The sequence below is a fragment of the Dipteris shenzhenensis genome, chromosome 19, assembly GCF_047967505.1.
Source record: "Dipteris shenzhenensis isolate YYH24624 ecotype China chromosome 19, Dip_SZ_1.0, whole genome shotgun sequence".
Classification (NCBI taxonomy): Eukaryota; Viridiplantae; Streptophyta; class Polypodiopsida; order Gleicheniales; family Dipteridaceae; genus Dipteris; species Dipteris shenzhenensis.
This window is the reverse complement of record NC_141614.1, coordinates 5,385,336-5,407,534: the sequence shown is the minus strand read 5'-3', so window position 1 is coordinate 5,407,534 and position 22,199 is coordinate 5,385,336. Positions and strand designations below refer to the sequence as shown.

Below are 22,199 nucleotides of genomic sequence, written 5' to 3'. Positions count from 1 at the left end.
CCCCTCTTAATGTATCTTGATCATCTTACGAACACTAGACAGATGACCGGTCTTAAAATCCCTGGGGCTGCATCTTTTTTGGCACAAGCATATGCTGATGATTCCTTCTTTATGCCACAGAATTCTCCCCATGAAGTTCACATGCTTATGACCACTCTATCATTGTATGGATTGGCAGCGGGATCGCATGTCAATTTTGACAAATCTAAATTGCTTCCCCTGAAACAATGTGATTGGCATTCTATTCTCTGGCTAGGTCAGGTGGTGCATTCCAAAGATGTAGTCAGGCATTTGGGATATCCTATAGGATGGCATATCACTAGGAAGCAGCAGTTAAAATGGATCTTCCAAAGACTTCAACATAAACTGGAATACTCGAAAATTTCTACTTGGCCACTTCATGTCAGGCTCAGAATAGTACAGTCCATTGTAATGTCTTATGTCCAGTTCTTTTTGCCTTTGCTGCATTGGTCCTCTAGAGATATTTCAGCCTTTACGTCTCAAGCTATGGAGATGTTATGGAGGACAAAAACTGTTGTGAAAGCATAGAGACTGATGAAGATGAAAATGGTGTGCTCTCCTAGGATGCATGGTGGACTTAATATCCTCAACATAAGATATCATGTACTTGCAAGTAAGGCGACTATGCTCCATACTTTTTTCCGCCAACAACAGCCATGGACTTGTATGATAGCATTTATGTGTGTCAACATGAGGACTTCTCCTTATGGTCATTGGACTACTGATCATTGGGAGGTTGTCATTGGGAAATTTGTAGGGAAGATACCTGGATGTCCTTTCTCTATTGCTCTGATACTTGACTAGAAACAAGTCCTTCCCCAGATCAAATGGGCTCCTGATAATTGCTCGGGGGCTAACTCAATGAGGAAAGAAAGTATTCATTGGAGTGCCATCTTTGACATTCCACTTGCTTTACAGGAACCTATTCGGGCATACAATCTCATGAAATTGGGAATTAGAAACATACATGATGTGGTAGATGATCAAGGCTATGTTTTATCTTTTCCTTAGGCCACTGCTTCCTATGCATTGGGAATGCACCATAGATCGATATGGAAGAAAATTGCTGATCTGCTACATCCTCTTTTACCTGTTCCCCCTGTGGCTGACACAGACAGGCTTATGGATTGGCAATTGCAACCCTCTGCTACATGCTCTCATCCTGTTCCTCTGCCTGCCTTGACCTCCATCAAAGCCTACAGGCTTCTTCAGCCTGCTCCATGGATTCAGCAATATGCTAATACTCTGTGGCATATCAGGAAGCCTCTCTCATGGTGGCGAAAGAATCTCTGGATATTGTGGAAGTGTAAAATGCCTTTGAAACAAAGACTTTTTCTTTGGAGATGCATGACAGGCACATTGTCAGTGGGAGTCATACTTGCCAAACGCCGCATTGCCCCATCCACATGTTTACGATGTCAGGCTCCTTCAGAGACTATCCCTCATTTGCTTTGGCACTGCCAGTGTTCTAGGAACCTCCTCGGGAGAATTTCAAATCATCTTCGGCTCCGTTTCCCGAGTCACAAATTTAGGAAACATTTTTGGTTATTTGGCAGATTTATGAGGTCTTTGTCTCAATACTCACTATTTCTCTGTTGGGTGAGATATTGGGCTCTTTGGACAATCTGGAGTGAGCATAATTTGGCATACTTGGGTCGGCAAATTCACAAGTCATATGAATCTTTCCGAGCCTCATTGTGGCAATCCTTATATGATGCATGCCATGAGGGTGATATAGATGCTTCTTGCATAGAGCTTTTCTTTTTATGTTTCTGATCTTCGGGATACTCTCCATTTTGGAGACTTCCCATCTTGTAAATTTATGAGCATATAAATAAAGCATTGGATATTACTAAAAAAACAAGTGTGTGACAGCACAAGCCTCTTCCTTGCCTTGCAGAAGTGCCCTACATTGTCAATGTGGACAGCATCAAGGTCTTGGTTGTGGTCCGCATTGCCTCTCAAGTCTTTGGGTCTGCAATAAGTGTTTGCACAGTGTACTCTTCAGAAGAGCGTTTCCGTGCTCTCTCGAAGGGTGTTATTTGTGTCTCTCAGTTCTCCAAGTATAAAGCAAAGTCTAACCTGATTGAGGGAGAGAGCCCTCGGTGGGTACAGGGACCCAATCGGTTGTCGACTCTATTCTCTCTCTACCCTCATCTCCTTTCTCTCTCTATGGTGCATAACGCTAATTCCTCGCTAAAGGTTTAAAGAAGGTCTTGCTGTGATTACACGATCAGATTACCATTGCATGTCACATTTTCAATCACAAAGGCTATCAAGAAAGCATCACATAAGTCATCACACAAACAACAATGAAACCACCTTTATCTCTTCAACTTCTATGCCAATATCACTCTTTTTCCCACGAAGAGCTTGAAGAGCAGCCTTAAAATCCTCATCTCGGCCAACTTTTGCCTGCAGCAAACAATGTACTTATTATTACCTTTCTCATTTTTGCAACATAAATCAGATAAGACATGCATTCCCCCCTGGAAACAATCTGAACAATTCTGACTGCATGAACCTCCCCGATAATGTGTTTCTAGAACCCACATTACTGCTGACCAATAGAAGAAATGAAAACTTTGGAGAAGATTGGAATACTTTTCAATATTTGCAAGATACACACCAGCCATCTGGGAGATTCGGGGATGAACAGAAGACCTAATATCAATAACGTACATGGTATGGCACCTGCATCAAGTATTGATTTGATGAATTATTAGTCTCTCCATACAATATCTATTCATTCAATATTCAAAGCCATAGCAGTCAAAAAGGAATTACTAGCAAAAGCATTGGCATAATTTATGTGTAGCATTGTTGAAACCAATCATTCATACTTCCAATAGAGGCATCACGAAAGAAACTAGTTCCAGTTGTACAGATTTTGGACACTGAAAGTGAAGAGATACCACAAATCTAAACCATCTCCTTGACAATGAGAAAGACAAGAAGGCCTCACTTTTTTGTGGACAATAGCTAGCTTTTATTTTCTATTTAAACATTCCTCTATTGGAAATAGTTTACAAGTGCACTCAATGCACCTCTTGTGAAATAGTTTACAAGTGCACTCAATGTGCCTCTTATGAACCACTCACAAGTTGTGCAATGAAGGAAAGCATACTTTTATCAGAGATCCTCTGTTCAGAAAGCCAAAGGGTTAAAGTCTTCAAGGGACTCCCACTTTGCTCCTGCTAGCTCCCTCCTGCCTACCTTCAGCCTGCATCCATCCTCTCGGTCTGCCCTGTTCTCCACTCTTCCTTCTCATTGCTCACCCTCTGGTCAATTCCCTCCTTCCCAGGCCTTTTACACTAGCTGGCCCCCCTCTGTTTTTGCCTCTTCCCATTGCTCTGGTTTTCCCTGCCCCTTTGCTTCGTTTTCCCCCAACAATTCCTTGGTTTTCATCTTCTGTTGGATGTTCCTTCTCAAGGCCAACATTTTTCATCTTTGGACTGTTTTAAGGCCATTTCAAGGGCCTTCTTTCTTCTCAGCACCCCTTCTGAGCAGCTACCTCTTCCGCCATTGTCTTTCCCCCATTCTTGTGACTACTGTTTCCTTTCCCCCTTCTACTTCTTCGCCCCCTTTTTCCTCTTGTTTTGGTCCTTTTCAAGGCTGCCACAACCCCCACAGGCCCCTCAAAATGCAAGGCCTATTGGGCCGTGCCAAGCCTCCTTTCTCTCCTTTTCCTCTCCCCTTCTTCTCTTTCATCCTCTCTCGCCTCTTGATCTGGCCTCTCTCTCTCTCTCTCTCTCTCTCTCTCTCTCTCTCTCTGCTCGTTGTATCAGGTTCTTTTCGTCTCATAGACCCTTCAAAATTTCGAAGACTTTTAATAAACTTTCTTTCTTTCTCCTTGCAGCAGCAGCAGCAGCAGCCTCTCATCTCTCCGCCCTTCTTTTTCATAGTAGCCCGCAGGCCGGGTGGCAACCCCCTCCCACTCTCTGCTACTCCTCTCCCCCCTCAGCAGCCGGCAGCAGCATGGAAACCCCTTCTACTCCCCGTCTCTCCAGTTTCTTCCATTTTGCAGCAACTCCCTCCTGCCTCTCGCAGTCCCTCGCAATAGCCTCTCCCGCCCCACGCAAAACAGCCCCCTCCCTCCCCGCACAGCAGCCCCTCCCTTCGCTTGATCTCTACCATCCCAAGTTGGGCTGGACACTCAGCCCGACCCTAGGGGTTAGCTTCAGCTAGGGGGTGCCATCAGAAGCATGGCCAATATGGGGTAGACATGGTCCTGAAAATCTCCTTGAGCCTCGACTCGGCACAGAAAATCCTATAACTACAGTCGCCACCTTAACACCCTTCCATAGGACCCTTAACCAGCCCATCATTGGCCCTAAAGAGCAGGTTTATTATCTACAGCCAGAAGTACACAAGCTCAGGTTGCTCTCCCTAGAAGGTAATGTACTAGCTGGTATTTTTGTGATCCCTGTACTAGCTGGTATTTTTGTGATCCCATAGACCTGTTGGTCTCCCGTGGACATTAATAGACTCTTTTTGACTTGCTCTCACCCCCTCTCAGTCCCCCTTGCAACCCCCTCAGCCCCTTCGCCTCCCCTTGCACCTCGCAGCCTTTCCAGTTATATACAAAATCACATGCTCGTAAAGTCTGAAAACAAATCTTTAACTAGTTCCACCCAGCCTTTCCCTATGTAGCAAGCTCTCAATCGACTCATCCACGTTGAAGTACCTGCATGCTTAGAGGAAAGGTCACCTCCCCATCTGTAAGCCCCCAAATGAGGAGAGCGTGGGGGAGGGAGACCTAGGGCAGAAGATGCCCAAAGAAGAGGGGCAGCACCTCACAAGAGAAGAAGGCTGCAACAGATGGCACGAACTACAGTGCAAATGGCGGGGCATCCAAGTGATGGAGCAGGCCTGCAAGCGGGCTCGAGTCTAGAGATAGCCAGCAGATAGGAGAAGGACCTTATGGTAAGATCAGAGGACCACACCATTGGTGGACTCTGGATCTATCTCTCTTGTATTGTGCCCATAGTTTTGGACGGAAATATATATTTTGGTGGTTTCTCTATCTGGCCAGTTCATTGTCTATTGATGAGTCTGCACATCTATTGAATGCACATAAGTAAAGAAGTTTGTGATTCCACACCCACACCACACTGTGTGAGCTCCTGGGCATTACTATAAGTCTTCCGCTGCGTGTACGCTCTGTTGGGTATTTTCTAACATGGTATCAGAGCCCAAGTAGGAGGCTCACAGGTGTGGGAGCCTGAAGGCAGGGACCTTGCTGAAGGACGACCCTAATTCAAAAGCTCTTGGGAATCGACTTCCACGACTGGAGGATTGTGCCCTTGCGAGAAGGGTGACTCAGGTTCAGTCAGGTGCGTTCAGAGTTCTGGTTTATTGAAATTGAGTTTGGTTGACTTTGCTGTGTGGTATAAACATCAGAGATGTCGACCTCTACAGCCTCTTCAGCCCCTGCTTTCCCTTCCTTCTCCCCCAGTCTTCTCTTTCACTATCCCTAACTTTGGAGAGTCTGGGAAACTGGACGGGACTAATTACCCGATCTGGAAAGTGAAGATCCGGAGTCATTTAGTGACTCGGAAGTTGTGGAAGCTGACCACGGGAGTGGAGTTGAAGCCAGAGGACATGGTGGACAGGAAAGGGGAGATAGTCATGGCAGTAGACAGAGAGGAGCTCGAAACTTGGGAAGACACAGATGCCCATGACCTGGCAATAATCATAGGGACTACGGCGGACTCCGTTCTTCCACATATCCAGCTGGCCGAGACGTCAATAGAGGCGTGGGCCACCCTAAAGGATCTGTACGAGACGGACAACACCTCCCGAATTTTGCTTCTTCAATGCAACTCTACAATCTTGACATGGAAGAAGGAGATACGGTACATAGCCATTTGACGAAGGTCAAGGTGGTGAGGGATCAGCTGGCAGTAGTTGGTCAGAAGATAGACTCATGCCATTTGGCCTTGATGGTACTGAGGAGACTGCCTCGGAGTTTCAAGAGCTTTGTTACGGCTGTGATAGCAAGACAGAGGACCAAACCACTGACGTTTGAGGAGTTGGATCCATTACTGCTACAGGAGGAAGCTCGGGAGAAGCTCTACAACGAGGACAAAGATGACAAGGCGATGCTGGCGAAGGATTCCGCTAGCAAAGGAAAGGGCAAGCCTAACGGTGGCAAGTCCAAGAAAGATGACTCTGACGACGAGGGGGCTTCTAAGAGGAAGCAGAAGAAGTGCTTCTACTGTGATACGCTAGGACATTTTGCAAAGGACTCCAAAAAGAAAAAGGCGGACCAGGAAAACAAAAAGAAGTCTGACACAAATTCAGAGGGAGAGGCCAAAGCAAATGTGGTAATCAAAGAGTTGTTCCTGGTGACATCACCGAGTGTTACCGAGGCCAGATAGGTTGATCCAGAAATCACAGTAAGGATGTCTGACATAGAGATGTGGGTCGACGAGGAGTCAGATGCCTTTGTGAAGGTGGAGGACAGCATGAAGCGCTTGGTACCTTCCAGGTGCGTGGCTGTTGACATTAACACGAGAGTGGATTCCATGGAGGGCCCTGGGGTCTCATGATCAGATGGATGCTGGAGTTCAGAAGGGACAGTACAGGATTACACAGGCTCTTGGCGGGTGCCTCATTGAGGTACAAGGTTTGCTTTCAGAGCGAACATTCAGGCAGTACAACAGTCTGGTATGTATTTGATATTTTGCATTTGAGCCTTTATAGCATACTATGGAGAGACTCTGCTCTTCATTTGTCTCAAGTGATACGAGATTGGAAGGAATTGGCCTTCTTCAAAGACAGAAGGGGAAATATTGGTGCTTCTTCAAATCTCGAACGCAGATTGCTTGAAGGTGATGGACAAAGAGTACTCAAGCCAAAAGAGTACCTGCTTGAGAACTCAGCGACAGTTCATGGTCCAAGTTATCTGGAAATATTCATTGGTTGCAGACCTTGCCAAAGGAAGGACGGGTTGAAACAGACCCTCACAGCATGGTGCCTAGAAGACTCCAGGTTGTTCACTCATTATGAGGGGGACAACTGGAAGATCATGACACCTGGATTGCTCGAGTTCGAAGGCGGGAACGTGACTGAAGGAGGTGGTGCTAGGAGGTGCTACCACAGATGGACCTGTGTACCAAGATGGTGTTCGGAAGCGGAACCAGACTTGGTGGAGCAGGAGCCACTGGATGAAAATCCAGGAAAAGATTTCGACATCAAAGAGTTCCAGAGGACTACGACCAGGGAGTTACTAGAGCATTTTCATCGACGTGTTGGCATTGGGCCAAGATGTGTCGGTGAGAGGGGGTGTTGGAAAGGTCACCTCCCCATCTGTAAGCCCCCAAATGAGGAGAGCGTGGGGGAGGGAGACCTAGGGCAGAAGATGCCCAGAGGAGAGAGAGAGAGAGGGGGCTGCCACATGGGTAGCACCTCACAAGAGAAGAAGGCTGCAACAGATGGCGCGAACTACAGTGCAGATGGCGGTGCATCCAAGTGATGGAGCAAGCCTGCAAGCGGGATCGAGTCTAGAGATAGCCAGCAGATAGGAGAAGGACCTTGTGGTAAGATCAGAGGACCACACCATTGGTGGACTCTGGATCTATCTCTCTTGTATTGTGTCCATAGTTTCGAACAGAAATATATATTTTGGTGGTTTCTCTATCTGGCCAGTTCATTGTCTATTGATGAGTCTGCACATCTATTGAATGCACATAAGTAAAGAAGTTTGTGATTCCACACCCACACCACACTGTGTGAGCTCCTGGGCATTACTATAAGTCTTCCGCTGCGTGTACCCTCTGTTGGGTATTTTCTAACAGGGATATCAATTAATTCACTTGCCCTAGGCACATTTACACAGTCTTCATGCATTTAAGACCCATAGCCTTAGACCCCTCTAGTCCGTGCCATGTCACCCTCATCAAGGACCTTGACATTAATTTCTTTGACCATTTGCATGAAACGCTGATACGACAATTGGTCCTCTAAAGGCAAATGTCCATTGATCCCTCCGAGGTCATGTTATCTCAGCTTGAGCATAACATTCCTTCCCTCTTCGAGCATTAGCATCCTCGATGATTAAATCTAGGAATGCTCCAAGTAGCCTCACATAGAGGTAAACCATGCCATGCAACCAACATAGTGGGTATCTTCGATTGCATACTTGCATTGTTCCTCAGTCCAAGATTCTTGTTGGTTTGCGCCTTGCATTATCCCCTATCTCCTAAAACAAAACAACACTCTCAATCAGTGAGTCACCTGCGTGCAAAATCTTCTTTAAACGAGAAACATTAAATACTAGGTGCACCTTACAACCCTGTGGTAATTCTAATTTTATAGGCCACCTTGCCTATTCTTTTTAGAAAGAAGTACGGCCCACGATATCGGGGTGATAACTTAGCACACTCTCCTGCAATCAAAGACTTGGATGTGAAGGAATTCTGAGAAAAAAATTTTCTCCTTCCTTGAATTCCCTAACAGACCTGTTTTCGTCCGCATACGCCTTAGCTCTATCCACAGCTGGCGGATGTTAGCTCTTGCAAGTGCTAGCATCTCCCGCATTTGAACCACAAAGTTTGCGGCACTAGGCACTTTCTGAGGTAACTGTAGTTCGATTTGCTGGTCTATAACCATAGTTCAGCTCAAATGGACTAGTCCCTATAGAGGAATGCTTTCTATCATTGTAGGCAAATTCTAACATTGGCAACCACTTGTCCCACATATGTTGCCTCAATGAAACATATGCTCTTAGCATATCCTCTAAAGTCTGGTTGACTATTTCCGTCTGACCATCCATCTCTGGATGATCCCCACTACTCAGTCCTTAGTGTCTCAAACAATGCAGTCCAAAAATGACTGGTAAATTTAGCATCCCTGTCTAACACTATGGATCTGGGTAATCCATGCGAACAAAATATATGTTTAATAAACAAATCCGCGACTTGCGAGGCATTGACAAACTCTCTAGTTGGAATGAAGTGAGTCATCTTGGTAAGACGATCAACTACCATTGTTGTATGAACAGTACGTACGAAATCCAAGCTGAAGCTCCTGCGAGCTCCCTCCCCCTTCGCTCCCCGTCTACCCCCCCTCGCTATCTGGCCGGCCTCTCTCTTCCTCCGTCGGCTGCTGCAGCGTAGACCACCTTCCCCCTCTCCGCTACGTTCCCCCTCTCCGCCACTCTCTCCCTCTCTCGCTACCCCCGCTCCACTCCGCCCACCCGCCTCCCCCTCCACTCCGCTCACCCCCCGTTCCGCTCTGCCCACCCGCCTCGACCCACCCCCCCCGCTCCACTGCCCACCCGCCTCGACCCACTCACTCCTCTCCACCCACCCGCCTTGACCCACCGCGCCGCTCACCTCGCCCCTTCCCTCCGCTCCACTCCGTTCACCGCTCCTCTCACCACAACCCGCTCCACATCACTCACCTCACCTCACCTCGCCTCACACCACCCCACTCACCTCACCTCACCTCACCCCCCCCCCCGTTTTTTTTTTTTTTCACATCTCACCTCCCTTTCCCTCGCCTCCCCCTTAGTCTCCGCCCACCTCTTCTACCCTTAGTCCCTTACCTCCTCTTCTTTTCCCTTCACCCGGCTCGAGAGTTAGCAGTTAGTCAAGCGATATGGCGGCTACGTGCCCGAAACCGGTGGCCCAGACGGACCCCCCCCTCCACCAGCCTATCGCGTTACATTGACAGAGCACCAGGTCTCCTTGGTGAAGCAGGCCGCCAAGGACTTCTCCCAGACATCAGTTTATGGGAGGGTCATTGGCTACTCGCCTTCACGAGCAGACATCAGGGACTGGTTGCAGTCCACCCTCTACCTCGAGGACAGTCACATTGAGGAGGTTGCACTCATGGGACGCGGCATTTTCTGGCTTAAGCTCTCCTCAGCACAGGCTGCGAGCGACATAGTCAGGCGATCCCCTACTTCTGTGGGTGGGAAGATCATCCTCATGGTTCCTTGGTACAGGGGATTCAGTGTAGCGGACTTCGATTCCCGCTTTCGCATTCCTCGACACCCAGTCACCCTTATCTTCCCGGGCCTTGCAACCGAGCTTCGCCCGATCATCAAGGACCTAGGGGCGCACTTTGGTTGGCCTATGCAGGACACTTACGTTGATGCGGCGGCAGCCCAAGGGGTGCCACGTGTCAAAGTGGCAGTCCTTGACCCACAGAGCATCCCTTCGGAGTTCGAGATAGAGACAGACACAGGTGTGGTGATGCAGTGCATTCTGGTCACTGGTCGCCCCAACCAGTGTCTGAGATGCCATGGCTTCGGGCACCAGGCGCGCTCATGTCCTCGCTTCACGGGTACAGAATCTCAGAAGACCCCCGTTCAGGCAGCTCAGGATATTCCACTCCAGTCAACGACATCCCCTCCCGAAAGGGAAGGCTGGACGAAAGTCAAACGCAAACGGAAGGGCAACAAGGCACCCCCCCAAAAACCTTCCCAGCCATAGCAAGAGCCCCCTCAGATGATCCCTACTCATCAGCAGCCCGGTAAGGGGAAGGAGAAGGGAAAGGAGAAGGTCAACCAGCCTCCCCCTCATCCCTCACCCCGCCCTCCCCCACCGCCCCCCTCCTCCTCGATTCTCCGACCCCCACCCCCCCCTCCAAGATCCCCCCCCGCACCAGTGGTTCCCGCTCCACCCTCTTCCTCAAGCATGATCTAGAAGGAATCCCCCCCCCCCACCTGCGCCACCTTCAGCCTCGAAGCCTGCACAGTCCTCACCCTCGTCTATCCCTCCGGGCCCGACGGTGGGGATAGGCCCTTCCCCACAGGTGGCCAGCACCCCTCCCTCAGGTTCAGACTCCTCATCTTCATCCCCAAGCCCAAGGGCTGCTCCTAGAGCTCTTCCATTGGAGTTTTACCGAGCAGGTCCTTGGGACTACTTGGATGCAGCGGGTATTGGCTCCTTTCCCGCATGCCTAGACATCAGCATCTTCTTCCTCCGCAAGGGAGCGGAGGGTAAGGTGTCCATCCTGGCTCCGCACGATGGTCCTAGCTATTCCTTCACTATCTCCAGTGAAGGGAATGAGCAATGGACGAATGAAAATGTTTGGGAGACGATACGAGACCAGACCCAGGAGCAGGTGCAGGACTGGATTGGTAGCAGAGCAGCGGAGCTTCTTCAGCAGCAGTGGCAGGAAGGAGATGTTTGTCTGCCTTGGCGCCACAGCGCCAAACGGTTCTGACTCCTGGTCATTATTAGACCACCTCTGGAGTGGGCCTACGCGGAAGGGCTTCGCCCCTGGAGGACTTCAGAGGTTGCAGGCTTCTACAGCATTTCCTTGGCAGAGGCGTCGAGCTGGTTAGAGAGAGCTTACCATCACGGGACGAAGGGCCTTTCCCCTCTGCTGAAGGTTTTAGACGATGGGTCCGATGATCCGGCCTCTCCTTCGAAACCTTCACAAAAGCGCCTTCGTCTCCACACAGGACATCCTCCGACCACTTCGACTTCGACCGCAAGCAAACAGCTGTTTGTGGCCCACCTTCCCTCCTCATGAGTTTACGCATTATCTCTTGGAACATCAACGGGTTCCACTCATCAGGCACCCGTGGCCCCAGGAAGATGGTGCTCAGACAGGAGCTTCAACCAGCTTTGGTGGGAAAGATAGATGTGCTCCTACTACAGGAACACAAGCTTTCGGCTTCACAGACTAGTATTTGTGGGAAGGTCCTCACAGGACGCTCCCACACCTACTGGGAACCTTCGATTGGCGAGTAGGGGAGAAGCGGGGGCGTCTGTACCTCCATCGACGCTTCTCTAGTTCAGCATGTGTTTGGTTCTTGTACTTTGATCCCAGAACGTGCGCTTTGGGTGGGCTTGCATATTGAGGGATCCCGCATCGGCATCCTCAATATCTACGCCCCGACTGATCTCAGACGTAGATCCATTTTTTGGAGATCCTTGACAGACCTATTGCCAAAGATGGACTCTTGGATTGTAGGAGGGGACTTCAACAACCTTGAGACCTTAGAGGATCAGCAGGGAAGGGGCCCAGAGTTCCTCGGTATAGCTCAGGCAGAGCAGGCAGATTGGGACTCCTTCCTCTTTGCAGTGGGAGGTTGGGACAGTTGGAGGGAGCCTTCCTTTCGCAGATGGCCTGGGAGCATAGTTGCACGAAACGCACGTTTCGTGACAGGAAACGGAAACGGCAAAACGGAAACGCCGTTTCGTCAAGAAACGGCGTTTCGTTTTTGCTGTTTTTCCCAGAAACCCTAAAAACGGGTTTTCCCTGTTTTCTTTCAGAAATTCGCCGCGGCCTGCTCCGTTTTTCGCCGCCTCCCGCTTTCTTTCAGCCTCCTTCCAGAATCCAGCCTCCTTCCAGCATCCTTTCAGCATCCTTCAAGCTCTCTCCATCCCATCCTTTGCTCTTGGACCTGCCCTCACCTCCATCCTTCTCTGAGCTCTCTCCATCCTCTTCATCCTTTGCTCCATCTTCTCCATCCTTGGCAGCCTGCTCTCCTGACTCCATCCCTCCATCCTTCTTCTCTCCATCCTCTCTTTAATCTTATCTTCTACCTCTCCATCCTCCTCCTCTCCATTCTCCTTCACTTCTACCTCTCCATCCTCTCCATCCTCTTTTACAAATTACCTCTATCTCTCCATCCTCCTTCTACAGTCTACCTCCCATCCTTTCTCACGAGTCACTTGTGACCTCTCCATCCTCCTTCTCACCTCTCCATCCTCCTCAATGCCGAGAGATGCTTATTGGGTCCATGTCTCCCTCCTGGATAGTTATAAAGGAGGCGGTGGCTCCAAGAAGTGGAGATGCAACTATTGCGGCATAAGCAAGACGGGGTCTGTCACACGGGTGAAAGACCATCTAGCAGGTGTTCCCTGCAAGGATGTAGGACCTTGTGAGTTCGTGCCTACTGCAGTGAAAGGTGGCCTAGCAGAATGGAAGCGTGCGCGTATGGCAGCCTTGGCTGCAAAAAGTGGAGGACAAGGGCTGCAAGATGAAGAAGAGGCTGCTGACACTGAGCCATTGGATGATGCCAGCACATTGGGTTCTGCAAAGAGAAGTAGAGGGGCATCAACTACATCGAGCGCAGGTCCTAGTGCCACAAGAACACCCTTGCCACATGGATCAATTAGTGTGGATGCTAGTGCGGGGAAAAGAGGATCACTGCAAAGGTCTAGCATTCAAGCACGCTTGCAAAAGCAAGCAGTGAAGGAGGCCACTAGTGAGCTCACAAAGCTCTTCATACAATGTGCAATACCCTTTCATGTGGCGAAGACTACACGATGGAGGAAGGCCATGAGAGCCGTAAGCCGCATTGGGTATGAATGGGAAGGGCCTACATATGAGGCCTTGCGGACAAGAGAGCTAAGAAGAGAGAGGGAATGTGTGGAAGACCAAATGAAGCCCTTGAAAGAGACTTGGAAAAAATATGGATGCACACTCTTATGCGATGGATGGTCAGATGCACGCAAGAGGAATGTGTACAATATTTTAGTATCTTCTTGCAAGGGAACCATGTTCTTGAGAGCCATAGACGCTTCCACTGCGGGTACAGTGATTACAGGGCTGTATATTTGGGAGCATTTACGGGCAGCCATTATGGAGATAGGTGTTGAGTATGTGGTGCAGGTGGTGACAGATAATGGCAGCAATTGTGTGTCAATGGGTGCCATGTTAGAAGATGAGTTCCCTAAGATTGTGTGGACACCCTGTGCCTCACATTGCCTTGATCTTTTGATCGAGGACCTAGGGAAGATACCTTGGATTGATGCCATCTTCTCCACAGCCCGCAGTATCGTGAAGTTTGTCACGAAGAGACCCAAAGTCCTCAGCATCTATCGGGCTTACAGTGACCTTGAGCTATTGAAACCTCCAACCACAAGGTTTGCTTACATGTTCATAGTGGTGGAGAGGCTTGTGCGAGTGCGCCAGGGCTTGTTGCGCACGGTTGTGTCTCGGGAGTGGGGAGATTGATGATAGAGGCCAAGCAAAGTCTATCAAATTTTTTCGCATGATCATGGATGAGTCTTGGTGGAATGAGGCGGAGGCATTAATCAAATCGATTAATCCTATCTACACGGTGCTTCGCATCACAGACATGGAGGGAAGCACATTAGGGCTCTTGTACGAGTTTATGGACAAGATTGGAGAGGCCCTCAACAGAAACACTTCCCTATCGCCTGATAAGTAAGACTTTTTACTTTTGTAATATGTATAATTATTGCAGTTACTAAATGGCAATTTGTTATCATGAAGCCTGGAATTTTCAGATATATATTATGTATGTACTATTATCTATAGTCTATGAATTTTGCATGCATAATGCATTCTAATTTCTTGTGGCATGATTTAGGGTTGAGTCCATCCGTGCTATATGGAATAAGCGGTGGAATTGGTTCCACCGCCCAATCCATGCGGTGGCACATGTATTGCATCCGCTCTGGCGCAGTCAAGAGCAATATGAGAATGACGAGTTGGAGGAGGGGATGCAACAGTATCTACAAAATTGGACGGGTGGTGACTTGGAGATGCAACGAAGACTGGAGGATGAACTTCTATTGTTCCGCAATCATAGCCTCTCCTTTGGTCGACCTACAGCTAGGCTCCGAGAGACACAGTTGCAACCTGTCTCCTGGTGGGAGAAATATGGCAACTGTACTCCTACTTTGGTAAGAGTCTAAGAGACAAGTTCCAACGCCACTAGTTGGAGCTTAGTCGTTAAGTAATTTGAAGTTTTATCTACTACAAATATGTTTAAAGTTATCAAGTTCCTGATACTTATCTCGGCTTAATTGGCTTATGGCAGAAACGCCTTGCTATACGTGTTCTCTCACAGGACTGCAGTTCCGGTCCTTGTGAGAGGAACTGGAGCACTTGGGCCCTCTTTCACACAAAGAAGAGGAACAGATTGAGCACGGCTCAATTGGAGCGGTTGGTGTTTTGTCATTGCAACCTCCGTCTCCTTGAGTTCACCGCCGGCTGCCCCGAACCTCGCCAAGTGAATGTAGACAAGGTGGACGTGGAGAAGATGGAGGTCATACCAGATATCCCACGGGAGGAGCTGGACATATACACCATGTTGTATGAGAGCTGTCAGCACCAGCACACCACACACGATCATACACTCAACCATCTGGAGATGGTGCTAGTACTTCAGTTGCACCCGATGGTCCTGATCCTGATGATTCTTCTTCAGACAGTGACACAGATGCCTCGAACTTATCTGAGGACGCAGAGGATGACGATGACGAGGAGGCCATGGATGATGCAGATGATCAGTAGTCCTGCTGTTTTTTTATATCATCCATGAGTGCTTTTATTTTGAGTCTTGCATGACTCATGAGTCATGAGTCATGAATCATGATCATGAAATTTGTGGACCATGAATCATGATCATCTATGGAGTCTGGACATTGAATACTTTCAAGTTTCAAGTTTCAAGTTTCAACTTGTGTGCTAAGTTTAAACTTTTAAGTACTTCAAACTTCTAAATTTCAGATTCTTGTAATGCCAAACTTGTTAGTCATGACTCATGATACATGTTGATTTCAGATTATTGAAGCATCATTCAAGAATTTAGAATCATAGAGGCATGAATCATGAATGATGCATTGATGCTTGAAGGCTGAAGCCTGAAGCTTCAGCCTTCAAGTATAGATAATTGTAATTTGTATTATGTATGATTTGCACTCTATTGATAATTATATTATGTATAAAAAATAAATTTTTATACATAAATTGTATCATATTGCCGTTTCTTCCGTTTCCGTTTCGGCAGGGCCCGGAAACTCCGTTTCTTCCGTTTCTTCCGTTTCCGTTTCGGCTGGTAACTATGCCTGGGAGTTTGGACTTCTCTTGGGGTTACAGGAGGGAGGGAGGCAGACTCCTGGAGCGACTGGACCGTTTCTATGTCAGTGATTGGGCGCTTGGCAGAGGAGGAGAGTCGGGGGTGGTTCCAGGGACGACACTTTCACACCATGCCCCAGTCATCCTAGCCCTGGACTCGGCCTCTCAGTCCTCACCTCCACGTTCATGCCGGATCCCAGATTCCATCTACACCAGAGCAGCGGTTCACAGCAGGATAGTGAACCTTTGGAAGCAGGAGTGGGACCCTACCAGGGATATGGCAGCACAAGTAGCTCAAGCACTTGATGAGTCTAGCCGCATTTGCCAGCAAGAGGCGGTTCAGGTCAGACAGCGGTGTTGGGCACGGGAGAGGGATCTTAGACATGACCTCGCCTCGATTCAGAGGATGCAGCAGTCTTCTCCAGGCTCTGAGGAGCTCAAACAACAGGAGTTTTGGGCCCGGGCCATGCTAGAGGAGATCACCTAGCGTCGCTCAGAGTTTTCATTTCATGCTTCCAAGTCCTTCTGGGCTAGGAAAGGCGACAGGATGTGCAGGGAGTTCTTCAGGACTCATGGACAGAGGTCAGCAGGGAAACAACTCCGTTCTCTTAGGGCGCAGGATGGTAGTGTCAGGACAGATCCAGATGAGGTCCGGGACTTGGCGACAGACTTCTACACATCCTTATTCCAGCAGGAGCCCCCAGGCCCTCGTGGTTTCATTTGCAGGGAGGAGGTGTGGAGATCTACACCGAGACTCGTGCAGCCCAGCATGAGCCATACCCTTCTCGCACCTTTCACTGTAGCGGAGATGCAGGATGCGGTAAGTACTATTGATGGGCAGAAATGCCCAGGTGAGGATGGCCTCTCTAGAGCTTTCTTCACCACCTTTTGGGAGCAGATCCACCGGCCCTTGCTCGCAGCCTTCCAGCACATCTTCTCCAGCAGGCAGATGCCAGAGAGCCTTGCGACAGGCCTGATTTGCCTCATCCCCAAAGGGGGGGACCGCCAGGAGATCAGACAGTGGTGCCCAATCACCCTCCTCCCGACCGCCTACAAAATCCTCGCCAAGATGATCAGCAATCGCATCCGCCCCCTGCTACACGACCTGATTCATGACACCCAGACTGGTTTTGTCCAAAGATCGCAGCATCTTGGACAACATCTTCACTTTCTCAGAGGCAACGGAATGGGCCCAGCACAGTGGCCAGCACCTTGCCATACTCCTTCTTGACTTTGAGAAGGCGTACGACAGGGTAGACTGGTCCTTCTTGGAAGGTACACTCGCTCGGTTCGGTTTTCCAGACAAGTGGATTAGAGGAATTGCTAGCCTCTACAGATCGGCCTCCAGTCGGGTTATCATTAGCGGCAGGAGGGGGGGGCCGGCCTCTTCTCAGACTCTTCAGTACACTTCTTCTCCATCACTGATGGCAGTCGCCTACAGAGCAGAGAGGCCGTGATCGACCCACAGCTTCCCTGGCAGCGCCTTCGCATTGTAGGGCTGCAAGGGAAGACGTGGCATATAGACCCCCTGATTATGCAGGACCAGGATTGGAGACTCTGGATATGGGAGGGCCGCTCCTTGTCAGAGGTGGAGTGGGACCCAGGGGAGTGGCGTTGGCCACCATCGGAGACCTCAGAGAACCCTACCTCCTTTTCTTACAGTGCACGCACGGGTCGGCGTGCTCTTGGGGCTCTCCAGCGTGGGCTACCCACACAGGCACATAGATGGTATGCCCAAGGGATATCCTTGGTCTTTCTTCGCACTTTTTGGAAGACTCTTTGAGCTAGCTGGCGTCCGAGGAAGATCTCCTACTTCCTTTGGATGGTGGCACACAAGGGGCTTCCAGTTGGCAGCTGGCTGAGACAGATGGGGAAGGAGGGGCATTGCCAGATATGTTTTCAGGAAGAGGAGTCCCTGAAGCATTGCCTTTGGAGCTGCTCGCATGCGCAGACGGTTTGAAAAGGAATCATGGGGATCTTAGCTAGGGCTACACCCGAGCTAGGACCGATCACTTGGGGAGCCGTTTGTTGGTGCAGCACTGAGCCGGGGCATCACTTGGCCTATGAGTTCTCTAGACAGGATCCCGTCTTTTTCATCACGCAGGCCACTTGGGCTTACATGGACAGCTTCCCATGGCATCTGACAAAGACAGATGCAGGAGCGATGCCTCGACACCCAGTTTGGGAGATCATAGGGAGCATCGCAGGCTGGCATATCTGGACTTCCAGAAAGTCCAGATGCGCGCAGACTGTAGGAGCTCAGACTACTTCTACTACCTAGACCCTAGCAGATATCTGGAGCACGATTATTCACACGCTCAAGGGTCAGTGGGATCAGATCCAGGGAGAGTCCCGGGCAGGGAAGGAAAAGAGACGACGTTTCCTTCGCGACTGGGATCACCGGGAGTTATTCTTCCAGCACTCCACTCAGAGTCTTCAGTGGCATTATGCCCCTCCACCGTGGTGTTTGTCCACTCTCCGATGATTATGCCCTAAGAGGCTTGTATTTAGCTTTTTGACTTCTCGGGCTGAATCCGTTTTGTGATTACAGCCCGCTGGCCTAAGGCCTTCTTATACTCTCGCTTTCAAGTAATATAACTAGCACTACTTTTTGCGCAAAAAAAAAAAGACGATCAACTACCACAAGGATATAATCATATCCAACTTGTGTTGTAGGCAGACCTACAATAAAGTCCATGGAAATACTCTCCCATCTACCTAGTGGTATTTCCAAGGGCTTTAAAAGTCTGGGTGGCTTCACCCGTTTTGCCTTACTTACTTGATACGAAAAACAACGTGTCATATATTCATGAATATGTTTTTTCCTTTTTAGCCAAAAGAAATCTTGCTTCACGAGATCATGTCTTTTTGACTCCTAGATGTCCCGCACATGGACTATCATGGCATTGTTGAATGACTCTCTGCCTGAGATCATTTCAAGTAGGTACTACTACCTTGCCATTTCTTTTCAGCATACCATCCCTTATGGTATATCTTGCATAAGTTTGGCCTTTTCTGGATGCCAGGCCACCCTTCCCCCTGGGTTTAAGCACACGAACCTTAAGCCAAAGGCTCTAGACGAATTCATCCACCTTTTGAATTTCTCTAGTCTCGGCTATTAGAGCACTCTCTAATACCGTGAAACTCATATTATACATAATGCGTGACAACGCATAAACAACTTTATTATCCTTCCCTCTTCGGTACCGAATTGTTATGTTAAACTACTGCATGAGTTCTGTCCATCTAGCTTGGTGGCCTCTCAAGTCAGGTTGTTTACAGAATGTTTCAGAGTGTCATGATCAACATCAACATAAAACTCTGATCCATATAAATAATGTCTCCATGTTTTCAAAGCATGGACAACAGCATACGACTCTAATTCATGAGTTGGCCAATTTTGTTGAGAGGGAGAGAGCTTCTTACTTTCAAACGCTACTGGTCTTCCCTCTTGGAGGAGAACTCCTCCTATTGCAATGCCACTTGCATCGGTGTCAATGAAAAATAATTTTTGGGGATCAACTATTTTTAACACCGGTCCTGAGACCACAGCTTGTTTTATGGTGTTAAAACTTTCTTGATTCTGTCCCCATATAGCAGGTACTTTATCTGAGGTCAAATCAGTCAATGGCGATACTATCTCGGAATACCCTTTGATATGCCTTCGATGGATAGGCCAAGTCAGTATCACAACTACTTTTTTTGGATCCATTTCCACCCCCTCAGGAGTAATAATGAATCCTAAATATTCAAGTCTTACCATAAACAGTTTTATTTACATAGAGACTGGCTTTCCTCAAAGTATTGAAAACAAGAATGTCGTCAATAAAATGTACTACAAACTTCTCGAAATACGAGCGTAGTAAATCGTTCATAAGCATGACGAATGTAACCGGAGCATTGGTAAGTCCAAACGGCATTACCAAAAACTCATAATCTCCAAACCTCCTTCTAAAAGCGGTTTTATGCACATCCTTGGCTCTAATACGGATCTGATGGTAGCCACACCTAAGATCTATTTTGCTGAAAATTATGGCCCCATGTAATGCATCTAGCAAATCATTGATCCAAGCCATCGGATACCTGTGCTTAACGGTGATATTATTCAATGCTTTGTGATCTATACAAAGGCGGAAAGTATCGTCTTTCTTTTTCTTCAATATCACTGGTGAAGCAAAAGGTGAGAAACTGGGTTGAATTTGCCCCGGCTTGAGGTATTCTTCCAGTTGTCTTCGCACCTCCGCTTCTTCGGTAACTTAACCTAAAGGGAGGTCTATTTATAGGTTCTGTCCCCGGGAGTAGTTCATATGATGAACATTCCGCTCTAGAGGTAACCCATAAGGCAACTCATCCCTAAACCAGTCAGAGAACTCCTTTGCTATTTGATCAACCAACTTGGCCATCTCCCCATCTTGGGTAACATCAGTGCTAGCCGAAGGATCATCAATCGGCTCTATTAATGCTGTACAAAGAAACTAAAACTCTTCTTGAGTTTTTCGAACTTCCATTACGGAAACCAACGGTTCCTGAGGTATATCCTTTTCACCTCATGAGACATACAGCACATCATTCATCTTGAACTGATAAATGTGTTTTTTCCAATCTATGGCTGGATTTTTCCTAGAATGCCAAGCCTTACCCAAGGCTATATCTGCATGAGCAAGCTTTGTCATTTCGAAATCAAGCTTCTCTGCATGGTCCTGAATTTGAAGTTCCAACAGGGTAACCCTTTGGTCCCATACTTCAGTTGAACTTCCGTCTGCCATCCTGACTGTATATGCATAGTCAGATGGGCTAGTCTTTAATCTCAGCCTCTTCACAAGCTTGAGTTGATTACATTGTGCGTTGACGCTGAGTCAAACAATACAATGATGTCATGATTGGCTACTTGCCCCTTCATCTTAATTAGCTCTGTATCGTTAAAGGCTGTATATACCGTTGCTCGGGCTTTGATAGGATATTATCAAGTGCACTGTTTACTAGCTTAGCAACAGACACACATAACAAAACACGTACTGACCACTCAGAAGATCCCGCTAGTTGAATCTGCATCTGTTCTGCTCTGGGACTTCCCTCCATTTTCGCGTCACATTCTGAGATCACCATCGCCGCCATCTGACAATCCTTGTTTCATGGACAATCTTTCCTTTGATGAGGCTGAAGGCATCCAAACACAAGCCTTCTCTCCTCGCTTTTTCTTTTTGCTCTGGGGTCAAAGAAGACTTGGCTGCCATTGGTGTGTTACTTTTCTTTTCCTTGGAGTACCCAGCAGAGTCGAAGGTGGCGGTGGTGACAAGCAATAGGATTCCTTGACACAGACTAGTGGTAGAGAGCTCGGATACCCTTTCCAGACGTGATTCTCTTGGAGACTTTGGAGGGGGGTACTCTTTGTCAGCGTTTGGAGGTTTCAGGCTTACCAAGCCAGTGTTTGAGGTGTAGACATATAAGGTACCTAGCTAGAGATTGGAGGCCAGTACATGACGCATATCTTCCTCCCAGGAGACACAAGGACAGCATAGCAACTTGAGAGGGGAGGAGACTTAGAGGCCACCTAGACAGACGCATCAGGCAGCAGCCAGAATAGTAGACCCCCTAGGTAGCCTGCAAAGGGAAGGTGGACTAACGTTGGGAAAAAGAAGAGGAGCAAGTGGGCCAAAAAGAATCAACGATAGCGCGACAACCGTAAGAGGCGAGCACAAGCAACTACACCATCACAAAGAGATCCGATTGGAGGCCCACATGTATCACGTGATCCGAAGAGGGAGCCATCGACCTCAAGACATCGTTTAGGCCCCTCGGGAGGAGACTTTTCACCCACCGCAGGATCCTCCACCGCAGCACGAGCAGGCGCCAGAAACTCCCGGAGCACCAGTGCCCACAAACTCTTTGGCCCACCCCCCTTCGAGTTTGGAGGAGAAGCCTCAGAGGACACATGCCCCTCTACCGCAGTACCCTTCCCCGGGGACAGTAGCAGACTCCACACAGGCTTTTTTCGTGGCAGAGGCCTTAGGTTATTTTCTACACTCCCAGACACTCGGCCTTACAAGGATGCGACTTCCGATCAGGCAAGAGGACGAGCTCCTTGACTCCAAGTTCGCAGATGACACAGTGCTCTATGTGGATGGCTATGCAGCCAACATGGAGAGGGTCAGAGGGCCTTATCCATTTTCTGCGAGGCTTCCAAAGCTCGCAGAAATTGGACCAAATCCATTGGTTTCTCCACAGGCACGGAGGAGATCCAGGAGGTTTGAGATTGGGGAGCTGATTTTGGCTTTCGTTGGATCCTGAGGGGGGAGACGGCGAGATACCTGGGCTGTCAAGTAGGCATTGACATTTCAGCAGAGCAGCAATTCAGCCAGAGAGTGTTAACCGGGAGC

At 48.6% G+C, this 22,199-nt stretch overlaps 1 protein-coding gene across 1 annotated transcript in view; it reads right to left on the bottom strand.

Annotated features, from left to right (window-relative positions):
• LOC147889967 (sugar transporter ERD6-like 4) overlaps positions 1 to 22,199 on the bottom strand; it is a 107,057-nt gene that overhangs the window by 43,720 nt on the left and 41,138 nt on the right. The window contains exons 8-9 of the mRNA XM_087390916.1: positions 2,651 to 2,715; positions 2,344 to 2,436 (exon numbers count right to left, since the gene is read on the bottom strand). Of these exons, the coding sequence (XP_087247042.1) occupies positions 2,344 to 2,436; positions 2,651 to 2,715 (158 nt within the window). The remainder of the gene's footprint in view (positions 1 to 2,343; positions 2,437 to 2,650; positions 2,716 to 22,199) is intronic.